This window comes from Emiliania huxleyi (assembly GCF_000372725.1).
Source record: "Emiliania huxleyi CCMP1516 unplaced genomic scaffold EMIHUscaffold_23, whole genome shotgun sequence".
Classification (NCBI taxonomy): Eukaryota; Haptophyta; order Isochrysidales; family Noelaerhabdaceae; genus Emiliania; species Emiliania huxleyi.
The window spans coordinates 421,952-436,099 of record NW_005200333.1 but is presented as its reverse complement, the minus strand read 5'-3'; the positions used below and the strand labels follow the sequence as shown (position 1 = coordinate 436,099).

At 66.6% G+C, this 14,148-nt stretch overlaps 5 protein-coding genes across 5 annotated transcripts in view; 3 read left to right on the top strand and 2 right to left on the bottom strand.

Annotated features, from left to right (window-relative positions):
- Positions 1-963: 963 nt before the first annotated feature.
- Positions 964-1,836, bottom strand: EMIHUDRAFT_205098 (hypothetical protein; the record flags this gene model as incomplete). The annotated part of the gene is made up of 3 exons (XM_005779521.1): positions 964-1,041; positions 1,362-1,429; positions 1,683-1,836. 3 exons carry the CDS (start codon positions 1,834-1,836, stop codon positions 964-966), a joined length of 300 nt encoding a protein of 99 aa, XP_005779578.1.
- A 511-nt stretch (positions 1,837-2,347) lies between these two features.
- On the top strand, positions 2,348-3,547 carry EMIHUDRAFT_205097 (hypothetical protein; the record flags this gene model as incomplete). Its single annotated transcript, XM_005779520.1, has 2 exons — positions 2,348-3,190; positions 3,269-3,547. 2 exons carry the CDS (start codon positions 2,348-2,350, stop codon positions 3,545-3,547), a joined length of 1,122 nt encoding a protein of 373 aa, XP_005779577.1.
- A 494-nt stretch (positions 3,548-4,041) lies between these two features.
- EMIHUDRAFT_310007 (hypothetical protein) lies at positions 4,042-5,928 on the bottom strand (the record flags this gene model as incomplete). Its single annotated transcript, XM_005779519.1, has 2 exons — positions 4,042-4,120; positions 5,309-5,928. The coding sequence occupies 2 exons, from the start codon at positions 5,926-5,928 to the stop codon at positions 4,042-4,044; spliced, it is 699 nt and encodes a 232-aa protein (XP_005779576.1).
- A 471-nt stretch (positions 5,929-6,399) lies between these two features.
- EMIHUDRAFT_434962 (hypothetical protein) lies at positions 6,400-7,628 on the top strand. The gene has a single exon (XM_005779518.1). It carries the CDS (start codon positions 6,413-6,415, stop codon positions 7,460-7,462), a length of 1,050 nt encoding a protein of 349 aa, XP_005779575.1. The 5' UTR covers positions 6,400-6,412; the 3' UTR covers positions 7,463-7,628.
- A 6,139-nt stretch (positions 7,629-13,767) lies between these two features.
- The window catches only part of EMIHUDRAFT_205092 (hypothetical protein), a gene marked incomplete at both ends in the record, with an annotated part of 2,549 nt that continues 2,168 nt past the window's right edge, over positions 13,768-14,148 (top strand). Inside the window, 2 exons of the mRNA XM_005779517.1 lie at positions 13,768-13,798; positions 13,872-14,103. Coding sequence (XP_005779574.1) covers positions 13,768-13,798; positions 13,872-14,103 — 263 coding nt within the window. The remainder of the gene's footprint in view (positions 13,799-13,871; positions 14,104-14,148) is intronic.

The following is a 14,148-nucleotide window of genomic DNA, read 5'->3' as shown; positions in this document are numbered from 1 at the left end:
GCGGGTCGAGCGTGATCGTCTCGGCGGGCAGCTTCTCGAGCAGCGCCACCACCTGCAGGGGAGATGCGGCGAGGTATGGTGGCGAGATCTGGCGAGATGTGGCGAGCCAGTTTGGTGCCCTTGCCCCGCGCCGAGGAGATTGGTGCGGCGAGGTGCGGCGAGGTGGCGAAGTGCGGCGAGGTGCCGAGCTGCGGCGAGGTGGCGAGGTGCGGGGAGGTGTGGGGGAGGTGCTGGGAGGATGGGGGGTGCGATGCGGCGGCGCCTCCGATCAGGGGGGCGCCCGGGGCGGTGAACATCGGGCTGTATCTCGGCTGTATCTTGGCTGTATCTCGGCTGTATCTCGGCTGTACCTCGGCTGGATCTCGGCTGGATCTCGGCTGGATCTCGGCTGGATCTCGGCTAGATCTTGCCTCCCATCGGGTACCCTCCCATGCGCCCGTACCCTCCGCCGTACCCTCCCTCGTGCGAGAAGCGGCACGAGGCGCCCCGCGTGCATTGCCCCTTTTGGAAGTCGAAGCACACGCCTGGGGGCGAGGGCGCGGGACCAGCTCGACGGGCAGGCGGAAGGCACCGGGGCGGGGCTGAGGCCAGCCGCCATCGGGCAGAGGAGGTTGGCTCACCGCGGGCGCAGCCTCCCCCAACTCGGCTCATCTCGGCTCCTCTCGGCTCCCCTCGGCTCCTCTCGGCTCCTCTCGGCTACTCTCCACCGCGCGAGCGGCCGCCTCCCATCGGCCCCATGTTGGAGCGCTCGACCTGGAGGGGTTGGAGGGAGGGAGGGAGGGAGGGAGGGAGCGAGGGAGGGAGTGGGTGAGGGAGCGAGGGAGTGGGTGAGAGAGTGAGTGAGGAAGGGGAGGGGCGGCGGCGGGCGGCGCGGCGGCGGCGGTGGGTGGCGAGGCGGCGGCGACACCTGGCAGCCGCCCGTCACCTGCTCGGCCAATCTCGGCCAATCTCGGCTAATCACGGCTACTCTCGGCTTGTCTCCACCTGGCAGCCGCCCGTCACCTGCTCGGCCCGCTCCTTGCCGCGCCGCTCGTCGTACACCTGCGCGTGAGCGTGCGCGGCTGTCGGCGCCGGCGAGGTGAGGGGGGGGGGGGGGGACAAGTTGCAGCGGAGTGAAACGCGGGTGAGTGGCAGTGTGGCAGAGGCGGCGGAGAGTGCGGCGAGGGTAGCATCGGCGGTGCCGGCGGGCGGAGCGGGTGGGGGCGAGGGCGGCGGTTCCGGCACGGGCGGGGGCGGCGGCGGCGCGAGCGGCGAAGGCGGCGGCGGCGGCGGCGCGGGCGGAGAAGGCGGCGCGGGCGGTGCCCCCGGCAAGGGCGGCAAGGGGCTGCGGGGCCGGCCAGGCGAGCCTTGACAAACTCAACCTGGCTGCCCGCCTCAAGGGCGTTGCCGTCAAGGATGTTGGAGAAGTGGCAGAAGAGGTCCTCGCCGCCTGCGTCGGCACAGCCGGCGGGCGGGCCGTCAGCGAGCGGGCGAGGCGGCCCGCCGGGGATTGGGCCAGATGGCGGGAGATGAGGGCGCGGCACGGCGAGGATGGCCGGGTGCGGGAGGCGGAGGCGGCTGAGGCGCGGGCGCGCGGGTTGCGCGGGTCCGCCCGCGGCCTCGCCCAGCGCCGGCGGGGCGCCCCTCCCCCCTCCACGCGCACAGCGCGGGCGCGCATGAGGCCGGGCCACAGTTGTGCGCACCGTCGTCCGGCTCGATGAAGCCAAAGCCGCGGTCGGCGGTCCAGCGCGCCACCTTGCCGCGGTAGCGCGTCTCTTCGGACGTCGGCGCGGGCGGAGGGACCTCCACCGGCGGCGGCGACGCCCCGCCCTCGGTCGGTGCGAGGGAAGGGTCCATTGGTCGGGGCACAATTCGGCAATGTGAATTGGCGCTAGTTCCGGCGTCCGCTCGCGCTTGCCTCGCCGCATTGCTGTGCCTCCGCGATCTGCATGTCTAGACCCCCGCGACGCCTATTGCTCACGGAACCCGCCGCCCCCTCATACCGTATCTTAGAATCGCTCACACCGCCGAGTCCCACATCGAGTCCCAAAGGTACGAATGTCACCACTCTCTCTCTTCACACTCTGCTCTCTCTCTCTCGGGCCGTCGCGACCCGCGCGCGCTCGCAGTCACGCGCTCTCTCTCGCTGCTCGCGGCTCGCTCTGAGCTGCTCAATCTCGTGCGCGTGCGCGAGTCTCCGACGCCGGGCTCTAGCACCCCTCGGACCACCCGGGTGCTTCTGCCACGGGGGCGAGGGAGGGGTAGAAGAGACTGTGCCGGCATCGGCGCACTCACCGCACGGCTCGATAGCCGCGCTGCAGCTGCCGCCGCATCAACCCTTTCGCCTTCTCCAAGCCCACCGCGTGCCATGCTCGTCTTGCTGGTGCATCGTTCGTGCGGCGTGGCCTCGCCGCTCGCCCCGCCGCGTGTGAACGACGCCACCATCGCAAAGGCCCGCGCCTACTTTGCTCTCGGCAATCGAGAGCTCGGCCCGACGAACGCTGCCGACCTGCGAGAGGCGCTATCAGAGGATTTTGAGTTTGTGGCGCCGCTGGTGGGCCCGCTCGGCAAGGAGGCGCTCATTGGCGCAACCGCGAGCCTTGACCTCGAGGCTGCGATCCCGGACTTTGACGCCCGCTACCACGACTTTCGGATCGACGCGGACGACCCGAACCGCGTCTGGTGCACGATGCGATGCCGTGGGACGCACACAGGCACGCTCAACTTTGGAGGGATCCAGGCGGAGGCCAAGTCGCCGCCCGTGGCCTTCGAGTCGCCGCCAGAGGCGGTCTCACTCCGCTTCGACGGCGCGGGTAAGCTGCGCGAGATCACGACAGGCTACCCGATGGACCGCCGAGTTGGTACCACGGGCGGGCTTGGTGGGCTCTTCGGCGTTCTGGAAGGCATCGGCGTCCCTCTCCCGCCGGTGGTCACGCGCTCCTGCGGCGACCTCCTCGGCCCGGCGCTGCGCCTGCTGCGCCTGGCGCCGCCGCCTCCGGAGCCGTCGCTGCTCGAGGTGCCGCGGCTGGCGACTTCGGATGCGCTGTCTGAGGAGCGACTGCTCGAGCTATGCGCCGCGCTGCTTGAGACGGACTACGGCGCGGAGCGGCCCGAACTGCTCGCCGACTCGTTCACCTTCACCGGCCCCGTGGTTGGCCCTCTCCGCAAGGCTGAGTTCCTCTCCTCGTATGGAGAGTCCAACCTGCGCGAGGTTTCTCCCCAGACTCGCCCCACCTCCACTTGTGTGCATAGACTGCGAGGGATGTTCACACCTCCGCCTGTGAAGCAGGCTTTCCCGGACCTGGAGTACAGCTACCGCGACGTGCGCGTCTGCCCCTTCGACGTCAACCGCGTCTGGTACACCTACTCGCGCAGCGGCACGCACTCGGCGACGCTCCGCCTCCTCGGCTCGAGCTACCCGCCCACAGGCAAGCGGTGGGAGGCGCCGCCGGAGTGCGGCTCCGCTCAGTTTGACACTGAGGGCCGGTGCGTCGCGCTCACGGGCGGCTACGTGATGGACCGGCGGATGGGCAACACCGAAGGCCTTGGAGGCGCACAAGGGGAATGAGAGGGGGGGGGGGGTGAGAGGATTGCCCTGTTTGCATGTGTGCCCGTCACGCTCGCCTCGGCCTCCCCTTCGACCCCGCCGCGCCGCCTGCAGAGCCAGCGGCCCTTACTACTCGTTCACCTTCTTCTAGGCCTCTTCGGGATGTGCGTCGCCCTCGGCATCCCCACGCCGTACCCCGCATGGCTGGTGCGCACGCCGCAGCAGAACTGGCAGCGGCTGCTCGCGAGCAGGTAAGCGGGCGAAGGTGTGGAAGCTAAGAGAGCACGATCATCGGGCCGTCGATAACGGGAGATTTGCTTCTGGGGATCTGGCGCGTTCTCAACCGTTTTTCTCTTTATCTGGCCCCGACTGCGATCGGGGCCAACGGCGGATATTTTTGTGCCGAAACAGAAAGAAACAAAGCGGAGTAGCACGTAACAAGAACCACGATTCGCACATGTGTGCTGCTCTAGGGATTAAGGGAACATGCTCTCACCTCTCTCTGAGTGAGGGTTTTATGAAACCAGGGAAATGTGCGGGAACCGGGCCCTCAGCGTTCCTTTTTGACTTCGCCGCCAACGCCACTTGCACTTCCTGCGGCAGCGTCCGCCACCGAAGAGGCGGCCGGCAGTGCGGCGAAGGAGAGCAGCAGCAGGCACGCATAGCCCGCGGCCGCGAGTGCCGGCAGCGCCTGCAGGCCGCCGTACTGCATCGCGGCCCCGCCGAGCAGCGGCGCGAGCACACCGCACCCGGACTGCAGGACGTCGAGTACGGCGAGCGACGCGCCGAGCTCCGCCTTTGGCACGAGCCTCGCCAGCAAGCTCTCCAGCGCCAAGCCCGCCAGCAGGCCGGCTGCGAGCTTGAGCGGCACGCAGACCAGCGCGTACGCCCAAACGTCGGCGAACGCCATCTCGAGCACGGCGGCGGCGGCTGCGAGGCAGAGACTCGCTCGAAAGGCGGACGCCTAATCTCGGCGAATCTCGGCTGATCTCGCGCGTAGGCTGCAGCGACGAGGCAGAGGCCCCAAGGTGGACGCCTCGCCGACCGCGGCGACAGCGCGGCCAGCCACGAGCGCCGAGAAGGCTGCGGTGCCGAGCGCCTAGATCTCGGGCGATCTGGGCTACTCTCGGGTACTCTCGGGTGAGCTCGAGAAGGCTGCCCGTGCCGAGCGCCTAGAGCCGGCCTGGAGGCGGTCACGCGCCGCCGCCCTCTCCCCGTGGCAGCACGCGGCGAGAGGAGACGGGTACTCTCGGGTACTCTCGGGTACTCTCGGGTACTCTCGGGTACTCTCCGGTACTCTCGGGTACTCTCGGGTACTCTCGGGTACTCTCGGGTACTCTCGGGTACTCTCGGGTACTCTCGGGTACTCTCGGCGAGGGTAGACGCCGCTCCTTCGCGGTGGTGAGGTAGCCGAGGCGAGAGACGTCGAGGCCGAAGCGGTCCATCTCCCACGAGGCCTGTGGGTGTGTGGGGCAGGTGTCCGAGTGTACCCGAGATCACGCGAGATTATCCGAGATGGCCCATCTCCGAGGAGGCCTGCGGGGCAGGGGGCTGTGGGGCAGGCGCGTGAGTGAGTGAGTGAGGACGTTGGGTGCGAGTGTTTGGGTGCGAGGTTGCGCGGGCGGCGGCGCTAAGTGCGAAGGTGCCTGGAGCGAGCCCGCCGCGCGCGCAACGAGTCCGTACCCAACCTTGAGGGCGAGCAGCCTCGCTATGGCAGAGCTGCCGAAGACGCGCCGCGCCTTGTCTCGGAAGCCCCGTGCCGCCGCCGGCTTGGTGGCGGACGCTGCCGTGTGGCCGCTGCTGCCGCCGCCGCTGCCGCCGCCACCGCCGCCGCTGCCAGGCCTCGGCGGCGTCAGCGGAAGAAAAGAGAGGACGAGAGACGCGCACACCGCGTAGAGGGAGACCGCCACCGCGGACGGTGCCGACGGCGACAGCCCGCGGAGGATGCCGGTGACGGAGGAGCCGGCGACCCAGCCAAACGTGGCGGCCGAGGAGGTGAGGCCGATCGCGCGCGCGCGCGTCCGGTCCGAGCTCCACTGCAGCGTCATCGCCTTGCTCGATGTCATGGTCTGCTTCACCAGGCCGACCACCACTCTGGAAGCGGCGAGGAGCCACACCGACGTGGCGAAGCCGACCATGGCGTAGCTGACCGCGGCACCGGCAAAGGAGAGGAGCAGCACGCTTCGCCGGTCCTCCAAGTGGTCGCCGACAAAGCCCATCACGAGGCCGCCGCAGAGCTGGGAGGCGGAGTAGATGGAGCCGACGAGGCCTCTGTAGACCGGCTCGACACCGAGCTCCTTGTACCGCGCTGGGAGGAGCGGCACGACGAGCGACACAGCCAGCATGTCGAGCGCCACGACAAAGGCCAGCACGTACGCGTGTGGGGAGAGGCGGTCCGTCATCTCGGGAGTGCGTGCGTGTGCCTCGATGTATACTCTCCTTCAACCTTCAACACGCACTCACACGGGCACAGGCGAAGCACAGGCGAAGGCATGAAGCCTGACAGCGGTCGCCCAGCGGTGTTGCGAAAAAAGTAAATACCCAACAGTGTCCAGTCCGGGCCTGGCTGTTCTTCACCTTTCTACCTATGTATGTAGGTAAGGAGGTGATGAGGACTCAGTTATGCGCGGCGGGCGGTTAGAGACGTTACGGGAGCAGCTTTCGAGAGTGCCGCGAACTGGCGAACTGGTTCATGAACTGGTTCGGTGAGCATTGCCCTCGAACTAGTTTCCCAGAGCATTGCTCTCGAAAAGAAAGAAAAAGCTGAACCGACGGGAAGCTTGGCTCTTTCTTGAATTCTTGCTTGAAGAAAAAGAGAACCATCGGGCCGCTGTGTCTCCTGCTCTCGTCGGTCCGAGACGCCATTCCCAGCGCGACATCCTTTCGATGAACAGCACCGGCACTGAATGGCTGCGTTCGATCCGCTCGGGCGGCTTCTGCGAGTCCCTCTTGGCGCTCTCAAACCGCACCGGCCCTTGGCCCGAAGAGCCGCCATTCGTGGGCGAGCGTCCCGGCAAGCTTGAGCCAGGTGCGGCGGCGACCGCGGCATTCATCATTTTTCTCGGTGGGTATGAGCTGTTGACCGCCAGACACTCGATCCCGGTGGCCCGCTATCTGAACATCCTGATCCTGCTCAATGGCATCACATCGATGATGAATCACATCACCCACAACGTCTATTTCGACTTCTGGGATGGCGCGAGCATGATCCTGGCGGTGAATCTTGCTGCTGCGCTGTGGTTCGAGACGCTGGTCGAGCTCGTGTGGCCACGGTGGTGCTCGTGCTGCGTGTCCGCCGGGCCGTCGCTACGCACCGTCTGCATCGGGTGCGTCTGGCTGCTCGTCTGCGCGGTCATGACGCCGCTCGGCATGACAAGGGTCGCGCCGTTTGGCGGGCTGCTTGCGATCCCCGGAAGCTTTGTGCTATTCTTCAACCTACCGATCCTCTTGATGGTGCTCACCGCGGCGGCGATGCTACACTGCGGCATGTCGCACATGATCCAACCCACGGGCTCGCACCTGGTCTCGACCGCCACATCGGACGAGCCGGCGGGGCTTTGCGAGGGCGACCAGAAGGACTCGCCTGCGCCTGCTTCCGAATGGGCGCTGCTGGGCGCGGCACGCGTGTACCTCTGGGTCGGGGTGGCGTCGTATCTCTTCGGCTTCGTCTGCTGGAACGTCGTCGAGCAGGGCTGCGACGCCATGCCCGACGGCTTTCGTGCCATCGGCCACGCGATTTGGCACCTCGGCGCCGCGTACGGCCTGCACTGCCTCTTCTGCCTCCTCATCTTCTTCCGCGCCGTTCTCGATGCGCGGCGCTTCGACGGCCGGTGGCGCTTCCGCTTCCGCTCGAGCCCGTCCACGTTGCTTCGCGTGTGGCTCTGCGTCTTGCCGGTGCCGGAGGTGCTGGAGCCCCCGCTAGGCATGTCGGTATGACATGGCCGCGCATGAGGTTTCACCCTCTCGGGGAAGGGCGGGAATCGCAAAGGCAAGGTGCTGACGGACAGAGAACGAGTTTTGCCTGCCGATCGATATGTAGATGTGTCGCCGCTCCAGAGGTCGTGTGGCTGTGCATTAAGATACCTACCACTTAGCAAGAAACTCTGTGGCGCCTCAACTTCACCCTAACCTACGGGCGGTCACCGCCCCCTTGACGGCAACGAGCCCGAACCCAGTCGCCTTCGCGGTTTATCAAGCGTCCTCATTCGCCTGAATGCTGTCAATCCAGGACGTGCTCCGCTACGAGACGGTGCTAGTCCAGCGCCACAGCATGATGGCCGCGTTCACCGTCATCCTCTTTGGAGTGGCCCTCGTCGTCCGCAAACTCCGCAGGCGGACAAAGTCGGCATCGCCGCTCGCCGTCGCTGAGGCTTCTGGCTCAAAGCAGCAGCGCAATTTTCGCTTCATCGACACGAGCCATACGGGCCGTCTGTTGCGCAACATGCGGCTGCACGTCGCAGCCGCGGCGCCGCCGCTCCGGCCGTGGCTGCTCAAGAGCCGGCGCTCTGAGGCCGAAAGTGATGCATTCGCGGCAGAGGTGGCGCCGTCTGGACCGGCGAGGAGCAGGGCGCCGAGCGCCGCGATCCCGTGCCCCGCGCTGGAGAGCGACAGCACCGCCGACCCGCCTTCGCTGCTTGGCTCCTCTTCCGAGCTGCATACGGTGGCCCGCTGCTGCCGCCGCCCCTCACTGTCCCCGCTGTCGCCACTGCTGCCACCACTCCCTGTCCCCGCGTGTGTCGCCACTGCTGCCGCCACTCCTGGGGGGGGGCGTGTATGAAAGGATGGCCCACCGCAGCGCTCACTGCCATGCGCGACTTGCAGGTGCTCCCGCTCGCAGCGCTGTGCCCGCTGCGCGCCGCGCTGCCGGTTCGGCTGCGGCAGCACGACTGGCGGCTGGCCTTCTCGACCGACCAGCACGGCTGCTCGCTGCAGACCCTCTACCGCCGCCTCGCCTCGCGCGGCCCCTCGCTGCTCGTGGTGCTCGACGCGGACGGCAGCGTCTTCGGCGGCTTTGCTTCCGAGTCGTGGCGCGCAGACGCGTCGCACTACTTTGGCACGGGCGAGCGCCCCCCGCCCGTCACCGCCGCCCGCCGCCCGTCCACCCGTCCCCTGCCGCCCGTCACCGCCGCCACCCGCCCGTCCCCTGCCACCCGCCCCTCCTCGAGGCGGCGGGTCGGGGCACGGCACCGACGCACCACCACCACCACCACCACCACCACCACCACCACCACCACCACCACCACCACCACCACCACCACCACCACCACCACCACCACCACCACCACCACCACCACCACCACCACCACCACCACCACGACGCACGGCGATGTGAGGCGTACCGGGCGCCTGTCAGGCGAGTGCTTCCTCTTCACGGCGCACCCGCGGCTGAGGGCCGCTTCCTCACGCGCGGCACCGACCTCTCCCCTCCCTCTCCTGGACCTCTCCTGACCCTCTCCTAGGTCTTCCCGTGGACGCGGTCCGACAGCCGCTTTGTCCTGGGACCTTTCCTGGACCTTTCCTGGACCCTTCCTAGACCCTTCCTAGACCTTTCCTGTAGGTCCGACAGCCACTTTGTCCACGGCTCGGCCTGTGGCATCGCGTTTGGCGCGCGGGCGCGCGGCGCCGGCTCGGCGCGCACGGCGCTGCACCCGGGCCTCTACCTGGACGAGAGTCTCGAGTTCGGCTCGAGCGGCGGCGGAGGGGCGGACTCCACCTACGGCGACGGGCCGCTGGGCCGGGAGGCGAGAGGCGACGCGAGGGCCCGAGGCGACCCGAGCTTGCCCGAGAGTAGGCAACGAGCCGCTGGGCGGGAGGCCAGAGTTTCGCGCCCTAGTGGTGGAGTGCTGGGTCTTCGAGGGCAGCGCCAGACGCTCCTCGGCGAGCCGAGGCTCCGCTCGCACCACGGGCGGACCAGCAGGCGCGCGGTACACAGGCCCACAGCCACAGCCTCGCCTGCAGCCGAGATAGAGCCGAGATCGAGCAGTTCGAGGGAGGGGTGGCGCTGGAGATGCGGCTTCTTGGCACCATGGCAGCACTGCGCCGCACGCCTCGAGGCATCCTCGCGCGGCACAGTCGGCACAGCCTGGTACCCTCGCCGCCTCTGCGCAGCAGGCTGCAGATGCCCAGGGGGGGCAACCCGGTGCAAGCCTCCCTCCACCTCCCCTCACCCCCTGCGCAGGAGGCTTTGGGCGGGGCACTCTCGAGGCGCCATGAGACGCGCCCAAACGCCTACGCAGTTCCATATTTGTCCGCCGCCCCATGCCTCGATCTCGCCATGTGTTTTTCAATGTTTGTCACATCCGCTGGCTCGTGGCTGGCTTCGGGCTCCTACCCGGATAGGGGGCCTAAAGCCGCGTAGAGCTAGTCTCCCCTCTGAGCTTGAGAGACTTCGCGCGCGCCACAAAAAACGCACTATTCCTATTACTAAGGACCTATATATTCTATATAATAGTGTGCGGGCGCGCCGACACCTGCCTATTCCCCGCGGAGCGAAACAAATATTGCAATACAACCGCAGGCAGGGGGCTCGCTTGGTCGATCGCCCGATGGCCCCGTTTCGCGTCGAATAAAGAGAATTGGGTTTCAGAGGGGTTGGACTTGGAGAGAGTTGTGAGTCCGTCAAATGCCATTCGAAAAGGAGCCGGTCGCGACGCAGTACGGCTCGCACCCGTCGATCTCGCGCAGCATCCCCCTGGCCAGAGCTTCGGTAGCGTTGCGGCCATCAGAATCCTCCTTGGTGGCGAAGCAGCAGGTTGGGCACCCGAGCCTGGTGTAGTCGGGGATCAAGTCGACCTCTGCCTGGCTCAGACGTTTGGCAAGCAAGCATCGGCAGTAGCGCTGAGCCTCGACAGAGCCAGCGACGGCGTCGCCGACAAGGTCCAAGCAGGCCGAACAGCCCTCGGCCGTTGGATCCTCCTTGTCTATGCAATGTCTCGGGGAGCGTGCCTTGAATGCGGCAGGGAACTCGCTGAGCAGCCAGAGGTTCCGCATCTCGTCCGCGGTCATGACCGCCTTCATGCCAGTCGGAGTGCCAAACTCGTGCATGAAGAAGTTGATGGAGCCGTGAAGCTGCGAGGGGCAAGAGACTCGGCCGCTATCTGTCACCAGGCAAGTGTCGGGCCGCTTGTCCTCGTTGACATCGTTGGAGTTGAGAACGGCGGGCCGTGAGTCGAAGACCTCCGTCTTGTTCTCGTGGTCCCATACGAGTATTACACACTCCTGCACGTCCAAAACGCTAAACTCGCCGGGGATTTCGTCGAAGTGTTGGCAGTCGTCGAGCTTCTGGTAGAGGAATGCGGATGGCGATCTTCTGTCCCGGATGCCGGTGCTTCGGAAGTGCTCGAGTGGGCCAGGCGGGTCGGGAATCATTCCCTCCATATCCTCCTGGGTGATGATCGTGTTCATCAGGAAGAGGTTGAGCCGCTTGGGATCAGGGAGGTGATCGAAGTTGCCGTCCGCCATTTCCACGGCCGCCTTCTCCGAGATCCCGACGTTGAGCATCGCCTCGACGGTTTGATCCTTCGTCACGAAACCCCACTCGTCGGGGATGAGGTCGCCGCTCTTCACCAGCGAGGCCATGCAAGGGCAGGTGATTTGACGCCAGTTCCAACGGTGAAAGCGCTTCGGTGGCGGCGGTGTTGGTGGCAGAGGCAGTGCTGGCGGCGGAGGCAACGGTGGGGCCAGGACCGTGTTGATGCATGTCGTCGCGCAGGCAGGGGGAGGCGTTGGCGCTGGTGGCGAGGGAAGAGAGGGCGACGGCGGCGGCGGCGACAACGGCGGCGGTGGAAGTGAAGGGGGCGAGGGCGGTATTGGAGGCGACGGGGACGGAGGCGGCAGCAGCGGTTGTGGTGGCATGGGTGGGCTGGCGGTGAACTCGCATATCACCCGGTTCATGGGCAGGCACCGCCCCCAGTCCGAAATGCCAGGCATCGGGTACGGCCGGTAGCCAAACCCTGCGTACGGCTGGCCGCTGTTCTCACAGAACGAGTTCTGCCTGGTGTGGTAGTCTCCTGGCCAGCCCTGGCTCCGGAGCTCGTCGAAAATTGGCGTCACATCTCGCGTCATGTTCGTCAGGTCGTAGTAGCGCGTGCCGACGTGATAGGGGTCGAAGGCCAGCGGTACCCCGCTGAAGGCGGGTAGATTCACGCCGGCGAAGATGGCCTCGTTGCGGAGCCAGATCACGTGCGCGGTGTTTCTGATCGAGACGAGGTCCCAGCCAAGCCCGCGGGCCCTGCACACCTCCTGTACGGCGCTGAACAGCACCATCCCTCCCACTGGCGGTGGAGGGTCAAGGAAGCGAACCTCGGGGAAGGACCGCGGGAGCGGCGGCGGAGACTGCGGTGGTCCGACTGCCGGCAGCCTGGGTGGTGGCGCTGGTGCAAGGAACGGCAACGGTGGCGAAGGCGGCGGCAGGAGGGGTGGCGACAGCGACGGCGGCAACGGCGGCGAGGCGCACTTCACGAATCTCTCTCCTCTTACCCTGCACCTATCTGCCTCGTAGACACACATGCGGCACGGCGTGTTGATGCACTGGTCGGCGGGCGAATTGACCCGAGGCGCCTCGACATATCCTTTGCTGCAGGCATCCGAGCCGCGGAGCCGGTAGCACCAGTCGGCGGTAGAACCGGGAGGGGCTGAATGGCCAAGCAGCCTAAAGAGGCCACTGATTTCGGCGGATCCCTTGCAAGGTATGCTGGGTACTGGTGACGTTGGAGGTGGGGGCGGTAGCAGTGGCGGCATGGGCGAGGGCGGAGATGGCGGTGGAGGTGGCGAGGGCGGCGGCAGCGGCGGCGGCAGCGGCGGCGGCAGCGGCGGCGGCAGCGGCGGCGGCAGCGGCGGCGGCAGCGGCGGCGGTCGCGGTGGAGGCGGCAGCGGCAGCGGCAAGGGCGACAGCGGCGGCAGCGGAGGCGGCAGGGGCGACGGTGGCGGCGGCGGAGGCAGCGGAGGTGGTGGCAGAGGTGAAGGCGGGGAGGGCTGCGGGAGTCGCAGCGGAGCAGAGGGTGGTGCAACGTCGACGAGCGGCGCTTGCCACGGGAGTTCGAAGACCTTGCGGAAGGTGCGTCCTTCGTCGCCTGAGAAGTACAACGCGTAGTGGCTGGCGGCGAAGAGGGCGTGGTCGTTTGCGAAGTTCGGAGAGAAGGCGAGTTTGCCGTTGAAGCCTCTGATGGGAATTTGCTGGATGCTAGACCCCGCGCGCCAGAATTTCGGCGGGAGTTCCGCGTTGGCGTCGTCCCTGGCGAAGGGCGTCGGGATGGAGTGGACTTTGTTGATGAAATTGTACTCGGCGTCCAACTCGCCGCAGACGAGGCCGCCCTCGACGTACGACGCGCAGAGGAGACCGGTCGGCGAAACGTGGAGTCCGTCCAAGCCGAATTTCATTTTGCGTTGACTCACTTGCTGGCGGCCGACGCGGCGGAATTCGGAGCCATCATACGCAAAAAGCTCGCCGTCCATGCCCTTGCCGGAAGTTTCGAGGGCGACGACTATCGGGTCTCCGTTGGCATCCCTCGCGAAGGCGACGTTCGGCCACGATCTCACGTCTGAAATCTGCGACCAGCTGAGGCCGCTGTCGGTGCTTTGGTAGATTTGCACGCGCTGTTCGTCGTTGATGTCCCTCACTAGCGTGACTATTGTGGAGTCTTGTTGAAAACTGGGCGATAGTTTCACATCGACGACGTCGCCGCCGTTGCCTTCCCAAATCCGAGCCCAAGTGAAGCCCCCATCGATCGATTCCAAAACGCCGTGGTTGAAGCCGCAGCCGTAGATGTGCGAGTCAGAGGCGTACTCTATTTTCTGGAGCGACTCGGAATTAAAGCCTCTGTTCGGGTCGATGAGAGGTAAATCCGGTAACGTCTCGTAGTTGTCTTCCGTAAACAAGTCGCCGTCGACTCGCTGAAGCGCCCGGACGCCCTGCTGCGCTCTGGGGACATATCTTAAAGCAAACTCCCCGCTCGGCGACTGCGCGACGGTGTTGTAGGATTCCTGGTTCTTTCGGAGCTGCAAGCGGTTCGCAGTTTGGGACGTCGTGTACGACGGGATTTTCTCTAGGAACGCCATCGACGACCCATCATGTAACTCTGTCACATTCAAATCACCGTGCCAGCAGCCGGCGGCATACGTGCAAATCGTCACCTGAACGTCGGCGACGGCCCAGATGCTGTAAATCGATTGCCGCACGGTGTCTAAGTAAGAGAAGTCGCGCATGTTGTCCGTCTTCCACACGCCAGCGTACGCTCCTAAGTATGCGGTCTGCCTTGTGGGATCCGCCACTACGTGCGTGAATTCTTCCATGCCGGCAAGGCGGCTCAGAAGGCGCTCGACGACGGCTTGTCACCGGATGCGGCAGATGCGGCGGGCGAAGCTGCGGGCGACGCCATCATCGCAGGCTACACGCCCGAGCAGGCAGCGGCGGCTGGCGAGGCGGCGGGCGAGGCGGCTCAAGCAGCCCTTGACGATGGCCTGTCGCCGGAAGCGGCTGATGCGGCTGGCAAGGCAGCGGGCGACCCCATCATCGCTGGCAAGTCGCCCGAAGAGGCGGCTGCTGCGGGCAAAGCTTCCCGGCAAGGCGGCCCCAAAAGGTCCTCGAAGAACGGCTTGTTCACCCGAAGCCCGGGCCGCCCTTC

What these genes read in the sequence shown, in the direction of transcription:
- EMIHUDRAFT_434962 (XM_005779518.1), top strand. Translation starts at nt 6,413, where the DNA reads ATGAACAGCACCGGCACTGAATGGCTGCGTTCGATCCGCTCGGGCGGC.